Source organism: Coregonus lavaretus, assembly GCF_964263955.1.
Source record: "Coregonus lavaretus genome assembly, chromosome: 16".
NCBI lineage: Eukaryota > Metazoa > Chordata > Actinopteri > Salmoniformes > Salmonidae > Coregonus > Coregonus lavaretus.
The window spans coordinates 6,867,055-6,883,922 of record NC_140003.1 but is presented as its reverse complement, the minus strand read 5'-3'; the positions used below and the strand labels follow the sequence as shown (position 1 = coordinate 6,883,922).

General features: G+C 42.9%; 1 protein-coding gene across 2 annotated transcripts in view; it reads right to left on the bottom strand.

The window, feature by feature from the left end:
- LOC311143296 (uncharacterized protein) overlaps positions 1-16,868 on the bottom strand; it is a 178,248-nt gene that overhangs the window by 45,923 nt on the left and 115,457 nt on the right. The window contains exons 3-6 of one of the 2 annotated variants that reach the window (XM_084179123.1): positions 14,617-15,158; positions 8,832-8,915; positions 7,858-7,920; positions 7,464-7,532 (exon numbers count right to left, since the gene is read on the bottom strand). In XM_084179123.1, the coding sequence (XP_084035249.1) occupies positions 7,464-7,532; positions 7,858-7,920; positions 8,832-8,915; positions 14,617-15,158 (758 nt within the window). The remainder of the gene's footprint in view (positions 1-7,463; positions 7,533-7,857; positions 7,921-8,831; positions 8,916-14,616; positions 15,159-16,868) is intronic. The other variant, XM_084179124.1, reaches the window with a different exon arrangement.

Below are 16,868 nucleotides of genomic sequence, written 5' to 3'. Positions count from 1 at the left end.
GTTTGTTGTGAATGAGTGGGGGGAAACAGCTGCAGGCAAGGTTCTGACAGATGGGTGTGTCTTGGTGGTGGCAAGGACACACCCAATAAACACCCACATCAAACCACACCCCCAAGCCAACTCACGTTTGGCTTCTGTCATGGCTGCCAGCATTTCTTGAGGAGCAAACCAAAAAACTAGGCAAAATCAGCATATGCAGTTCCCCTTTACGGACGTCCATGATAGCGATGACAAGTTTCAAGTTGATAGGCCACTGTGGAGTGGATTTCAAATAAAATAAAATAAAATTGTATTTGCCACATGCGCCGAATACAACAGGTGTAGACATTACCGTGAAATGCTTACTTACAGCCCTTAACCAACAATGCATTTATTTCTTAATAAAAAAGTAAAATAAAACAACAACAACAAAAGTGTTGAGAAAAAAAGAGCAGAAGTAAAATAAAACAACATTAGGGAGGCTATATACAGGGGGGTACCGGTGCAGAGTCAATGTGCGGGGGCACCAGCTAGTTGAGGTAGTTGAGGTAATATGTACATGTGGGTTAAAGTGACTATGCATAAATAATTAACAGAGTAGCAGCAGTGTAAAAAGATGGGGTGGGGTTGCAAATAATCCGGGTAGCCATGATTAGCTGTTCAGGAGTCTTATGGCTTGGGGGTAGAAGCTGTTGAGAAGCCTTTTGGACCTAGACTTGGCGCTCCGGTACCGCTTGCCGTGCGGTAGCAGAGAGAACAGTCTATGACTAGGGTGGCTGGAGTCTTTGACAATTTTGAGGGCCTTACTACAGTGGTTTAAATGGACACGTAAAATAAGATTTGTTTTATTTGTTGATAAATCCCTTAGCTGATTTGACAAATCCCTTAGCTTTTCTTAAACTAAGTTAAGGGCCTACATTCCAAATTTGGTATCATTTGATCCTATGGGTCATGAGAAGAATATTTTAAAAGTATTTTCAGCATATTAGCATATGTGCTAATAAGCATCAACTGGTATAGTGTGGCCATCTTTGAACGCATCAAAGTTATTTTAACAAACTCTTTAGGAACTATTGTGATGAGTCCACAGACCAAATTTGGAGTGAATCTGATTTCGTGTCCATGAGAAGATTTTTTATGATTATTTTAAGCATTAGTTTTACATCGTCATAACAGTGAATTGTTAATAGTTTCAGTCTTCTTTTAAGATATCAATGCCAAACTTAACATGGTTAATCATGGTAATGTCTTTGATGACCCTAAAACGTTTCAAATTGATAGGCGATTGTGTAGTGGATTTACAAAGGATTTAAATGGACATGTAAAATCAAATTTCCTGATTTATCAATAACTCATCAATTTCTTAACCAATCTCTTAGCTTCTTCACACTAAGTTGAGAGATGTACCATGGGCCTACATACCACATGTTTTATTTATTTAACCTTTATTTAAAGAGAAGACCAATTAACCTATTTTGCGAGGGCGACCTAGCAATAAGGCAAAACAGGAAAATAGCAGTGTGTACATAAAATGTAAAATACAATACAAATACACAAAAGACAAAGTGTCACACGTTAAAGATTCATTTGAAGATTAAAAACAACTGCCGCTATCAAAAACACAGATGTCGATCAGAGTCTTAAAAACAGGCAAAGACACTAACTCCTCTAACTTTAATTTCTTTTTAAGCATGTTCCAGGATGAAGGGGCATTATGGGAAAAATATTGTTTCCCCATCTCAGTTCTAGCCGTACGACTCGATCACACTTACAGCGTTATTGCGTAAAATGGTAAGCAGCATCATCTGGATAAGTGTGCAACAAAAGTTCAACATTCACCTTCTGCTACCATTTGTGTCGATAAATCCAACGTATGCACCACACAGAATGCACTGCAACTGCCTCTGCAACACAATGCTGCAAAGCAAACACAGCGGTCCATTGGAAATTAATGTACTTCTGGTGTACCAAAACGCAATGACGCTGTTGGTGTGATCAACAGCAGCAACTGTTAACAAAGACTGATTTGAGTGACTGATCTGGTCAGTAAGGAACAGAGATACAAAGGGAGTTGCCCTATCAATGCTTTGTACACAAAAGTGTATCAGTGATTTAGCCTCCTGGTGGAGAGAGAGGTCCATTGCACCCAGTAGTGGTCAGTGCCGTTTAAGATGAGGGAGGGCGATTTTTTAGGCTACTACATGATACTCAAATTTTTCCTATACACATCATGAGGTTGCTACAACCTAGCCTATGAATTAAACTTTACAGCGTAGGTGCACACAGGTCGAGAGAAAAATGTAAGGTGACAGTGACACATGGACAAACAGTGACACATTCAATACCGCCTTGCACAATCTTGCCAGCATCTAGCTGATACAGTGTGTAATCATTAGTCCAACAGTTGCAAACAAGAGTTTCTACTGGACAAATTCAGGTATGTTTATTCCCGTTTGTTCCGTTTAAGAAACGATGTGCACGGTCCAGCTGCGGATCCGAAGTCAAAACCTCCGATCGCACTGTTTCCCTCAGTAGCTTGGCGAAGAAGTCGGTGTGGCGAGAACCAGCTTCCACCCCCTCTGCCAGACCAACAATGCGAAGGTTATGGCGTCTGGACCAGCCCTATTAGTCTATCAACAATGACAAGCCACCGGGGTCTGAAAACTTGGATGGAAAATTACTGAGGATAATAGTGGACGATATTGCCACTCCTATTTGCCATATCTTTAATTTAAGCCTACTAGAAAGTGTATGCCCTCTGGCCTGGAGGGAAGCAAAAGTCATTCCGCTACCTAAGAATAGAAAAGCCCCCTTTACTGCCTCAAATAGCCGACTAATCAGCCTGTTACCAACCCTTAGTAAGGTTTCGGAAAAAATTGTGTTTGACCAGATACAATGCTATTTTGCAATAAACACATTGACATACTTTCAGCACACTTATAAGGATGGACATTCAACAAGCACTTACACAAATGACGGATGATTGGCTGAGAGAAATTGATGATAAAAAGATTGTGGGAGCTGTTTTGTTAGACTTCAGTGCGGCTTTTGTTATCGGGTAATAATACAGCCTAATTGCTGGTACATCCAGCTCCAAGGAAACTCAAAGTTCCCAACTGACTTAATATTGCTAAATGGGTATTTGTACAGTAGTTTATGTTGTGGTACAAAGTTGGTACTTAAATACTCAATGTTGGCTTCCGCTCTTCCATAATATTACCAAAAAGGTAGCCTATTTGTAGTTTAAGTTTTAAGCTACAGTGAGGGAAAAAAGTATTTGATCCCCTGCTGGTTTTGTATGTTTGCCCACTGACAAAGACATGATCAGTCTATAATTTTAATGGTAGGTTTATTTGAACAGTGAGAGACAGAATAACAACAAAAAAATCCAGAAAAATGCATGTCAAAAATGTTATAAATTAATTTGCATTTTAATGAGGGAAATAGGTATTTGACCCCTCTGAAAAACATGACTTACTACTTGGTGGCAAAACCCTTGTTGGCAATCACAGAAGTCAGACGTTTCTTGTAGTTGGCCACCAGGTTAGCACACATCTCAGGAGGGATTTTGTCCCACACCTCTTTGCAGATCTTCTCCAAGTCATTAAGGTTTTGAGGCTGACGTTTGGCAACTTGAACCTTCAGCTCCATCCACAGATTTTCTATGGGATTAAGGTTTGGAGACTGGCTAGGCCACTCCAGGACCTTAATGTGCTTATTCTTGAGCCACTCCTTTGTTGCCTTGGCCGTGTGTTTTGGGTCATTGTCATGCTGGAATACCCATCCACGACCCATTTTCAATGCCCTGGCTGAGGGAAGGAGGTTCTCACACAAGATTTGACGGTACATGGCCCCGTCCATCGTCCCTTTGATGCGGTGAAGTTGTCCTGTCCCCTTAGCAGAAAAACACCCCCAAAGCATAATGTTTCCACCTCCATGTTTGACGGTGGGGATGGTGTTCTTGGGGTCATAGGCAGCATTCCTCCTCCAAACACAGCAAGTTGAGTTGATGCCAAAGAGCTCGATTTTGGTCTCATCTGACCACAACACTTTCACCCAGTTCTCCTCTGAATCATTCAGATGTTCATTGGCAAACTTCAGACGGGCATGTATATGTGCTTTCTTGAGCAGGGGGACCTTCCGGTCATTGCAACTCCACGAGGTGAGATCTTGCATGGAGCCCCAGGCCGAGGGAGATTGACAGTTCTTTTGTGTTTCTTCCATTTGCGAATAATCGCACCAACTGTTGTCACCTTCTTACCAAGCTGCTTGGCGATGGTCTTGTAGCCCATTCCAGCCTTGTGTAGGTCTACAATCTTGTCCCTGACATCCTTGGAGAGCTCTTTGGTCTTGGCCATGGTGGAGAGTTTGGAATCTGATTGATTGCTTCTGTGGACAGGTGTCTTTTATACAGGTAACAAATTGAGATTAGGAGCACTCCCTTTAAGAGTGTGCTCCTAATCTCAGCTCGTTACCTGTATAAAAGACACCTGGTAGCCAGAAATCTTTCTGATTGAGAGGGGGTCAAATACTTATTTCCCTCATTAAAATGCAAATCAATTTATAACATTTTTGACATGCGTTTTTCTGGATTTTTTTGTTGTTATTCTGTCTCTCACTGTTCAAATAAACCTACCATTAAAATTATAGACTGATCATGTCTTTGTCAGTGGGCAAACGTACAAAATCAGCAGGGGATCAAATACTTTGTATGGATGTATATGTTTTGTGAAGTTTTATTTTTGTTACCGGGTAATCACACGTGCTAATGTTTGGCATACTAGCACTGTGTCTGGTGTCCATTATGTAATTTATTTTTAATGCACACCTTGTTAAACAAAAACGATACAAAGGGCAGATATGTAGTAGTGGCCTGCATAAGTTGACATATTCACTACACCGCATAATGTTAGGGTAGCTACTAACATTGATCATTCCACTACAGTTATTATGGCATAAAGCCACCATAATGTAAAACACAACTTAAAGTATGTCCACAAGCACAAAGGGTGTGGGTGTGTGTGTGTGTGTGAGACAGTAGGCGTACGTTGTCCCACTGGGTGCGGATGGGATGGCGACAGGCAGCAATTATATTGGTCGGGAGGAACACGTCTGGCAACAGGAATGTGACCCGTTTTGGGCTCCAGCTCTTAAGATAGGGGTCAGCGAATAGTGGAGGAGCTGGTGTCTGAGGGTGTGTCAGCGCATGTGTGCGTGTGTTTCAGCGTATGTGTGTGTGTGTGGGTGTAAGTGTCTGGGTGTAAGTGTGTGTGTACTGTGTGTGTGTTGCGCAGTAGACAAGAAAGGACTAGTGCTCTAGAGGTGGGAGAATATGCAGTGGTGGAAGACAAGAGGCCATTTCCAGACTCACCCACCTCAGGGAGAGGGAGATGACACTAAACACCCCCGTTTTCTAAGCTCATTCTTCACCAGGTGACAAGCCTCGTATTGTTCCCCCGTGGAATCTGAGAGGGGAACACTGGGTGGGACGATGGATAGACGGTGGGAGGAGGGTACGGAATTCTTCACTGTTTAAATTAACCAGTTTCCTCTGTGGGCAAACATTCTTCCTATTGTAGGGCCTGAGGTCAACTATGTGAAGAATTTCACTTGGTGAGTGTTATATGAGAGATCCAAGGGGATATATGTAATAAAACAGACCGGCACGTATACTCCCATGCATTCATAATATCTGAGAGGTGGGAGTGAGGAGAGTGGGGATAGATGAGGCCACTGGGTGGTGATGGATTTGAAAAACACAACTTCATTTAACCACAGATGGCACAAGCCTAATTTTGCACCATGCAGATTGAAACTTGTGTGCTATTAGTTCTCTGAATAAAACTATTTAGGGCACAAAGTTGATGCAAACAAGGTCAAGCTTGGACAAGGACCAGATTCGCACACCGAATACACACATGCCTAATCCCAGAGTCTACATAAGCTTCGAGACTCAATTGAATGAGAAATGTAATGAAATAAGAAGTATGTTTACTTCACCGTCACGAGCAGTCTTCATTTTTTTTATAATCACACAATATTAAATTGTATGCACTTTCACCCATTCGACTGTGTAATGGGACTTAAGCTTGACAGTAGGTAGCGCAAGTGTTTGGGTGGCAGATTCAATCCAACCTGCACTGTGGTAAACCTGCATGTCAACATCACTTCCCGCACAGTTATAACGAGCCCTTTAATGGTGCAGGAACAATGTTGTTGTTTTCCTGCAGTGCGGATTTGGCTGAATTCCTGCCCTTAGTGCACCGTGTAACGATGACAACTTGCAAGTCCATCAATCAAGCTAAAATCCGCCGCCAGTCACACAATGGAAAGATTCCTTCAGACAAGTGTCTGCATTTCCGTCTTTGCGTGTCCAAACTTGAGTGGCAGTCAAATAGGCATTAAGGGTTGCAAAGAAACAGCTAATATTCCGGATCCACACGATCGACGCAAAGTCAAAGCCGACGTGATATTTAGTAACAGCTGTTCCATACGATGATAATAAACACTTGTCTGGTGGACGGAAAGCCCCAATGTTAAGTGGCACAAGGCTTCAAAGTCAGCCCGTGCACCAAGAGCCCTGCGGAACCTACAAGGCTTGGCAGGCCAAAGAGGGAGAATTAGAACTCTGCTTCAGGCACAACTTTCCCCGCCATCTCTTTCCGTTGCCCCCTCTCTATTCCTGTGCTCTCAACTTTTAAGTCTGATTGAGAAAGCTGTCAAAATAACAAAAGAAAACCTTGGAGATATCATCGCCCTGACCTGGACCAGACATCTGGTTTTCTCCCTAGTCTTACACTGTAATTGGACCGGCGTGCCGCGACGGTGCCGTTGTATGGAGGTTGGGCGGAGGTTGTGCTGCAACATTTGCTTGTTGTAGAGCACTGGTATTCAAAGTCGGGGTTGCGGGGGAACTGCAGTGCGATCGTCAATTTTTTTATTTTAGGAAACAAAAATTAAGAGTACAGATCGTATAGGAAAATATATACATGTTTTTGAGAAAGATCATTAAAAAAGTTCTGCCAGAAAAATGGGGTCCCCGCTGAAAATGTTTGTGTGTGTGTGCATTGGGGGGTATTACCTACTTCATCAATGACAGAGTTATTACTGAGTCCTACTGAGGCAGATGGACGACAATTGTGTTAGTTTAGGACGTCGTCCAGGTGATACTCCTCAGCGAAACCAGGCCATATACATTCCCCACAACCTACCACCTCCCCATACCGTTTGAAATAGCCAGATAACTCGTTTTGATGAGGATGGTGGATGGTTGCATCCCAAATGGCACCTTATGCCCTACATAGTGCACTATAGTAGTGAACAGGGTGTCATTTGAATAGGGTGCCCTACATTGTGCACTACAGTATATAGTGAATAGGCTGCTCACGGGAAGAGAGCGGTGCTGACAAATCAAAAGGTGAAATTTCACATGGCTGTGGGTGAATGCAAACATATACAGATAAAATGGATTTCAGAGCATGTACCGTAACTGTCGGTCTGACATCTTCAACCCACACGTATTTTTGTACCTTTGCGTCCGATATGGATGTACCCTATGGGAGAAAGTGAGGGGGGGGGGGGGGGGGGAGAGAGATCCATCACCTTCATTATGTGACTATTATTCACAAACTACTTTCCTACAAAGGAGTCACTACAACTATGAGCGAGCATTGTAGTGAAAACCCATCATATGGCAACGTTTCCAAACGTCCTACAACCAGTACATAGCCAAGCCGTCCTGTTCGAACTCTGTGACTTGGTTTTAGATGCAGACCCAAAAGGGAACAGCAAACACAAGATTGATTAGATGGAACGAACATGCTTGTTTGTGGATGGCAACCAAATGTGAACACTAAAATATTTGTCAAATGATCATACCAATCCTGTCTTCTTCCCGTCCGGTTTCCCTTCCTCGTCACCGCTTCCGCCGTCTCCTGAAGCCTGGGAGGAGAGAGTCCAGGGGTTTATTCATTAGTATAAATCGTAGCAAAACATTTTGCAACGGAAACTAAGAAAAACAAGTGTTTCTTATTGGACAAATTCAGGTTGGTCCCTCCCCATGTCAGCCCGTTTGCTCCTGTTTGCTTCCTAGTGAATAGTAGAGGAAGTTCAGGAGTAAAAACAAACAAAATAGAACAATTGAAAAATTGACTGTGTCCATAAAATGTATATAGTATGTATAAGCTGGAAGTAGAGGCCTAAGCGTTCTTGTTCACTAGTTTACTCCAATTAGGGGAGGGGTGGTAGGGTTAGAAAGTAATAAAGGAAAATATATATTTTTAAAAGGATATGTGTATATATGTATATGTGTGTATGTATGTATGTATGTTTGTGTATGTATGTATATATATATATTTGCAAAAAAATACATGGGGGATTGGAAGTGATGCAGACAATTACATTGATGCAAACAATTACAATGTATCTGCACTTTTTTTTTTAAACAGAACAAAAATACACCAAGAGGAATGTTCCTTCATTCATTTCACACAACATCCAAACACCACAGAAATACACAGGCATATGCTATTAATACATGATAACGTATGCTATTTATGCTAAATGGATAACTAACATGTAATGCATCACAGAAATACATGGGATTTACGTTGAAAATGTGTAACGTATGCAATTCAAGCCAAATGTATAACTGACACATATAAAACAAACATGCTTAATTGGCGTAGAATATTTCTACACATCAAAGGGCTTGGGGATGTACTGTAGCATATCCAACTCCTACAGAAACAACTTGTTGTTCCCAGGAGATCCCTGTCAGTTTTAGCCTCCCTGTTTAAGCGCTAATCTGCTGCACTTGTTTATGTATCGGTAGCAGGTCAAGGGACACTTACCGCATCCGAGTCATCCCCTTCCTCTTCACACTGTCTTTCAGCGGCCCGAGGGTCTCCAATGACCCTCAGCTCCCCGATCACCCCCTATGAAGGAAAACACACAGGCACGCACACATACACAGGCACACACACATACACACACACACACACACACGCAGGCAGGCACACACACAGTTGTCAATACATGGCCTGTACACATGTCGGCATTCTTCTCCCCCATTAAGCCCACATGCGTCAGCCCTGCTCAACACAATTACAAACACATCACACATTATCTTCCCTCTGAAGTCCTGTGTCTTTAAACATACGTCCCTGATCTGTGTGGTGGTTTGTGGTAAGAAACCCCCTCTCGCGAGAGAAGCTGAGGGGTTTAATACAGCCGCCCCAGTGTTGAGAAATGAAATGGCCACCTGTGATATGACACTGTCATCCTCCCTGGTCCCAGACCATCAAACTCGCCACCACAATAGCCTCTTTCAATGACTCCCATTAACGGCATATTATCAAGTCAATCTAGGAGCCAGAAATGCGATTCAGGGGAATGTTTTAAACCAGTGGTCCCCAACCTTTTCTAGCATGAGAGCTACTTTTAAAAAATGAAACGTCGCGAGCTACTCATTTCTTTCTAGCTTTCAAATAGGCACATTCTTCTCTTCTCCCCTGCCACTCTTCCCCGGGTCCTTAGTGTACAAGAGAAAGTGGTGCACTATGTTTAATGTCAATATACCTAGTAAAATAATGGTTAATAAACAACTCTAAGGGAGGCCCTATAAAATCTGCCCCCCCCCCCCCCCCCCACCACCACCAAATAATGTTTTATATTTTCCCAAATTATGTTTCCGCCGCAAAATGTTTGTTTTGTTTTTCACTCTCAAAATTACCATTGTTCATAGAGAAAAAACTAAATTGGATGTTCTGAGTTCTGAGTCCATGTCAATGCTTAAATCTGATGAGAAGACAATTTTTTTAGGTCTGGAAGAAAACAAACAAATTTAGATTTATTTGTGCAATTCCCCTTTATTTGCGCATCTGGCCCTTTAATTGCACATCTAGCGAGTGAGGAATGTGCGGATCTAGCGATATTGTGTTAGGTTTGGCTTTTTAAGACAATAGTGGCTAACTAGGGGTGGGATAATGTCAATGTTGCGTTGATTAGATAGTAGCTGGGAGCTGATACTTGTGAGAGTTGTTTATGACAGTTTGCGGTGGAAAACATGAAAAATTGCATGTACTTTCTGAATTGTTTGACGAGCTACTCATAAGTTGGCTGTGAGTTACTGGTAGCTCGTGATCGACCTGTTGGGAGTCCCCTGTTTTAAACTGATAAAAGCTCTCTTAGCTATGAAGAGCTTCTCTTTCGCTGAATGCCCACAGTTGTGTTCACGAGCATTCAATGTCCCTAAGTAGCTATCAAAGACCTGTATTTTATTTATTTTATAATTATTGTTAGCCCATTTTCCATTATGAAGCTATCGCAAGTCTGTACACGATAACTGCCTTTTCATTTTCCACTGTTACTTCCGGTCCTGGAAGCAGGTGCTATCTTACCCTATCATGGTTGTATTAATTCGTCATTTATGTTTCTGAGTCTGTGTCAACGAACAATGTATAGCTTTAAAATGTTAAAACTATCAATAATGCCAATCTCATAGACTATCTAAATTTGACTTGAGTGGCTACATTCCTCTCAAAAGGTAATTCATTGTAACTGACCTGTACCTTCTGAGTACAGGCATAACGGTTCAACTCTCTGCATTGAGTCTACAGATAATGCAAATCTTCATGACAACTGTCTGACATCGGCTATGCCTGGGGTCTGTGTAAACAACCATTGTTTACCTCAGCTGTCTCTAACAACTGTCTTTAAAAAGAGGAAAAAATACACTATGCTCTGACATTTGGGAAAACCATTCTGTTTAAATCCCCTAATTTGGTCTTGACAAGATAGGATAGACAGGCTGGGCTGTCTTAAACCCAAAGGAGCGCTATTTGGGACATTACTCTGAGCATTCCGATTCCCTGATGTTTACTTTGCTTGAAGACGTGCCCAGCAAAATCAGTCAACCGTGTGTAGGACTACAAACTTTCCATGGACATGAAATTAACCTTTGTCCCTCTCTTTTTCAATGTTTCTATCGCTCTAGTGTCAATAAGCACAAAAAGACAACTCCCTCACATTGAGTCCCTTTCACACGTTATTGCAATAAAATTATCATTGTTCCCTCTGACCATGTTTGACCTAAATCTTCCAATTATCTCAGTTTAGTCAGAGACAGGTTTTCTGACTGTCTAAATTTCAGACATCAAGTAAAACAATCCAATTACAATGCTGTGTGAGAAGTCATGAATCAGCACAGAAATATGTATGTTAGTGAAGCAATAAAAAAGGGGGATTCAATACTGCATTATTTGTCAAAAGGCATGTAAAATGTCTTTGTGTTTCAGTATGCTATACCTGTTCTCATTCTCGCATGATTGCATGGATTAAGATAGACTTTATCCCAGGCCATTCTCCAAATGTTACGTCTTAGCCTTTACAGATTTGAATGTATACTGAACTAAAATATAAAACGCAACATGTAAAGTGTTGGTCCCATGTTTCATGAGCTGAAATAAAAGATCCAAACATTTTCCCTTATGCACAAAAAGCTTATTTCTCTCAAATGCTGTGCACAAATTTGTTTACATCCCTGTTAGTGAGCATTTCTCCTTTGCCAAGATAATCCATCCACCTGACAGGTGCGGCATATCAAGAAGCTGATTAAACAGCAGGATAATTACACAGGTGCAACTTGTGCTGGGGACAATAAAAGGCCACTCTAAAATGTGCAGTTTTGTCACACAACACAATGCCACAGATGTGTCAAGTTTTGAGGGAGCGTGCAATTGGCATGCTGACTGGAGGAGTGGGGGAGGGGTGGCGGGGAAGGCCAGCTGGAGGTTATTGCTCCCCCACCAATTAAACTTCTGTGTTTCCCACTCAGAGAAGGGGGATGGTCGGGGTCAGACCACTTTTATGTTTTGATTTAAAGCAGGCCAATTGAGGGCAATCATATCATACAAATCATACACATCCGAATTTGGATGTGACCTGTAGGCGCCAGCCTCTGTAGAAGACCATTTTCCAGCCTAAGAACTACATGTACTTTGTTTTTAAGCATCTGAGATTATCTGTATAATGAAAAGCGCATTATGAAATATATATTATTATTATTATTGTAATATATTAGCCAGGCACGGCTGTTACCGTTTCACACACCTAACTCAGCTTGGCTAGGAGGGCATGCACTTCTCTTGTTCAAAACAGCAAACCTGATCGGTCTCATTTCTGATTCCACTTGCCCCTGACACTGCTATACACTGAGTGTACAAAACATTAAGAACAACTTAACATTGAGTTGCGTACCCCCCCCCCCCCCCCCTCCCTTTGCCCTCAGAACAGCCTCAATTTGGCGAGGCATGGACTCTACAAGGTGTCGAAAGCGTTCCACAGGGATGCTGGCCCATGTTGACTCCAATGCTTCCCACAGTCAAGTTGGCTGGATATCCTTTGGGTGGTGGACCATTCTTGATACACACGGGCAACTGTTGAGCATGAAAAACCCAGCAGCGTTGCAGTTCTTGACACAAACTGGTGCCCTGGCACCTACTACCATACACCGTTCAAAGGCACTTCAATCTTTTGTCTTGCCCATTCACCCTCTGAATAGCACACATACACAATCCATGTCTCAATTGTCTCATGGCTTGAAAATCCTTCTTTAACCTGTCTCCTCCCCTTCATCTTCAAGTGGATTTAATAAGTGACATCAATAAGGGATCATAGCTTTCACCTGGATTCACCTGGTCAGTCTATGTCATGGAAAGAGCTGTTCTAATTGTTTTGTACACTCAGTGTATTTATGCAGTCGGAAATGTTATAAATATAGTAGGGCTTGAGATAAGTGTACATAAGTCAAAACTATGAACGAATCTTGGACTGCCTCGGACGTTCCGATTTCTGCTGAAGTTTGAGCCAAAATTGCGAACTACATTTCCTACTCATAACCTATTATTACGCCATAAGCTATTCAGGATAGGGGACTACAAATGTCGGACCTTAATTTGACCCATTTCGTCGCAGGAGGAAAATAATCCTGCAGCAGGAGGATTTGAATGAATATTCAATATTTAGTATCACCGCCAGGGGGCAGCTGGAAGCGGCTATACAACGCAGTACCGTACCTAGCGCTATGGTTTGGGGAAGGCTCTGCAAACCAACCGACCTCATTCCATCAAGTGTCATCAGATATTCTCACAGCTTGCTAGAGCATTGTGAACTGCCATAGTGCAGTGGTCTGAGCAGCACGCTTCGGCTCCGAGCATCACACGTTGGCACCTTGTATGAATGTAACTAACGTTGGTGTAACCTGCTGTTATTATTAAATGTGTTTCCTATTTATGTTATCCATTAAATAAAACTGTCTTTAAGTGGCTGCGGATCTGACTTTTTTGGGGATCAAATGGTTACTATGCAGATACTGCATGGATGTTTCACCGGTAAAACTTTAAAGATGCTTTATGCAGAAATCGCTCTGCCATTTCCTGGTTGCTAAAATTCTAATAGTTAGCCTAATTTCAGTTAATGTGACAAAAACATGAAAGTATACTGTAGAGAATCATTCATCGTTGTACCATCTAAACCGCTGTGAAATATATTTTCCATAACCAAAAATACTGTATTTTCAGCTGTTTGAAGCTGGGATGCAAACCCGAAAATAAAAGACACAAAAACTAAACTTCTTAGACTTGCTTTTAATGAGAATGACAGATCTATACCACACATTTCTATATGTATTTGGTCTGGTCGCCCAAAAAGTTACATATGCGGTGGTGTTTTGTCTTACAGTAGCGTTATACTATGCTATTATATTTGGTTCTGTTAGGTAGAATACTGTGATCATTATGTGATCTTGCAGACATTGATACAGCTTTGACCTAACTTTATTAAACAAGCACCATTTGTCTGAGTAGCCTGTTCTCTACGCATTGAGCATATGCGCAGAACGTGATCCTCACATGCGCAGAAGCTTCTGGAAGACTCTGGAATTTTTTGCCCAGCCGAAAAAGCCAGATCTGCAGCCACGGCCTAAAATAAAAGTCTGGTATGGTAATTTCTTATCAAGATCGGGGGTAAAATATTCTGGACTGTCCATATTTGAAATGTGTAACTAAATCTAGTAAAATCGGGTGGATTGAGTTATTTGTGCCATAAGGGCGTGGGCCGGAATCGAACCCACATCGACACGGTAGGCCTATATGTGCGCACTGAAGGCAGCGGCCCTAACCGCTACACCAGGTTTGAACTACATTTTGACAGTTCAATCGTAACCTTGGGTTCACTAGAAACCTTATGATGTCCTCCAAATAAGCTCATCAACTCAGCCAGGGAAACACAAACAGTAGCCTATTATCGGTTCTCACACCATTCATTATGTGACTAACAGGTAGCCTACAGAATATGGACAAATATGGCCCCACTGCTCCGAATGACCCCCCTGCCCCTTGCATGGAGAGAAAGAGAACTGCGGGTTTCACAAGGCTCATTTGAATTTCCTGAAGCGACAAAAGAGTGATCAAATTAAGATCCGTCATCTGTAAATTAAATATAAGACAGGGTTTGGGGTAGAACTGCATTTCAAGTCCTTCAATCTAGGAAATGTATTCATTTCCTACATCGACCAAGTTGAAACACAACGGCCCCTGACCCTGCTATCAAAAGGTACAGTAATAGCATGATACATACCAGGAACTTATTGGGATCGGCCCCTCCGGCTTGGCCCACGAACACCCCGGCTCCAGCCTCCAGCTCCATCTCGTCTGGGGACCTCTCGAAGCGCACCACCTGGGGCTGGTCGTCGCAGTTGATGTAGAAGGTGACCTTGTCATCCAGCACGGAGATGGAGAAGCGGTTCCACTGGTCAGCCAGATTGTGCACGGGGAAGGTGGCAGCCACGTACGACTCCTTTGAGTCGGGCTCCGTATAGAAGAAGATTACGTTCTGCCTGTTCGCCTTCACGGGCGACAGCTTGACACCCACATACATGATCTGCTGCGAGGGGTCCGTGACCGAGAAGATAACGCCACCCTTGGTGGACTGGGGCTTCAGGTTGAAGAGGAGGGAGAAGTCCCGGTAGAAGGGGCTGGGAAGATGGGCGCGTGCCAGCTGGCCCGTGTTAGCATCGGGACCGAACACGTAGCCGGGGCTGTTGTCGGGGCCATAGATCTTGGTGATCTCGTCCGGGGGAGGGTCCCCGATCAGCTGCAGGAGGGAGACGCCGCTCTCATCTACAGGAGAGAAACAGGAAGTTAGTACACAGCACACCTGAAACACCGATGACGGGGTAGACTGCATTGCGGGAATGGATTAGAAAGATCTATTAGTCTGTTGGGGTTTGACACAGTGAGTTTAGGTCTGCGGGGGAAAAGCAGACTGACAACACTTTCTTAGTAGTGTTTTGGGAGTCTTTTTGTAGGGAAGGGGGCAGGAATTTTAGATGTGCGTCATTAAACTCAGTGTCCGGTGGTACTTGAAGAGCTGCATTAACGTGACGATAGATCAATGATTCCTGACCTAATATTTGAGAGAAATATGACCTGACATGAGAAACTGCATTGGACTTCTGTCACAACTCCAAATGAGAATGGAAATGAGATATCAGGTAAACATTACAAACAAATCAATTACAGTGAGGGAAAAAAGTATTTGATCCCCTGCTGATTTTTGTACGTTTGCCCACTGACAAAGACATGATCAGTCTATAATTTTAATGGTAGGTTTATTTGAACAGTGAGAGACAGAATAACAACAAAAAAATCCATAAAAACGCATGTCAAAAATGTTATAAATTGATTTGCATTTTAATGAGGGAAATAAGTATTTGACCCCTCTGCAAAACATGACTTAGTACTTGGTGGCAAAACCCTTGTTGGCAATCACAGAGGTCAGACGTTTCTTGTAGTTGGCCACCAGGTTTGCACACATCTCAGGAGGGATTTTGTCCCACTCCTCTTTGCAGATCTTCTCCAAGTCATTAATGTTTTGAGGCTGGCGTTTGGCAACTCAAACCTTCAGCTCCCTCCACAGATTTTCTATGGGATTAAGGTCTGGAGACTGGCAAGGCCACTCCAGGACCTTAATGTGCTTCTTCTTGAGCCACTCATTTGTTGCCTTGGTCGTGTGCTTTGGGTCATTGTCATGCTGGAATACCCATTCACGACCCATTTTCAATGCCCTGGCTGAGGGAAGGAGATTCTCACCCAAGATTTGACGGTACATGGCCCCGTCCATCGTCCCTTTGATGCGGTGAAGTTGTCCTGTCCCCTTAGCAGAAAAACACCCCCGAAGCATAATGTTTCCACCTCCATGTTTGACGGTGGGGATGGTGTTCTTGGGGTCATAGGCAGCATTCGTCCTCCTCCAAACATGGCGAGTTGAGTTGATGCCAAAGAGCTCGATTTTGGTCTCATCTGACCACAACACTTTCACCCAGTTCTCCTCTGAATCATTCAGATGTTCATTGGAAAACTTCAGACGGCCCTGTATATGTGCTTTCTTGAGCAGGGGGACCTTGCGGGCGCTGCAGAATTTCAGTCCTTCACGGCGTAGTGTGTTACCAATTGTTTTCTTGATGACTATGGTCCCAGCTGCCTTGAGATCATTGACAAGATCCTCCCGTGTAGTTCTGGGCTGATTCCTCACCATTCTCATGATCATTGCAACTCCACGAGGTGAGATCTTGCATGGAGCCCCAGGCAGAGGAAGATTGACAGTTATTTTGTGTTTCTTCCATTTGTGAAAAATCGCACCAACTGTTGTCACCTTCTCACCAAGCTGCTTGGCGATGGTCTTGTAGCCCATTCCAGCCTTGTGTAGGTCTACAATCTTGTCCCTGACATCCTTGGAGAGCTCTTTGGTCAAGGCCATGGTGGAGAGTTTGGAATCTGATTGATTGATTGCTTCTGTGGACAGGTGTATTTTATACAGGTAACAAACTG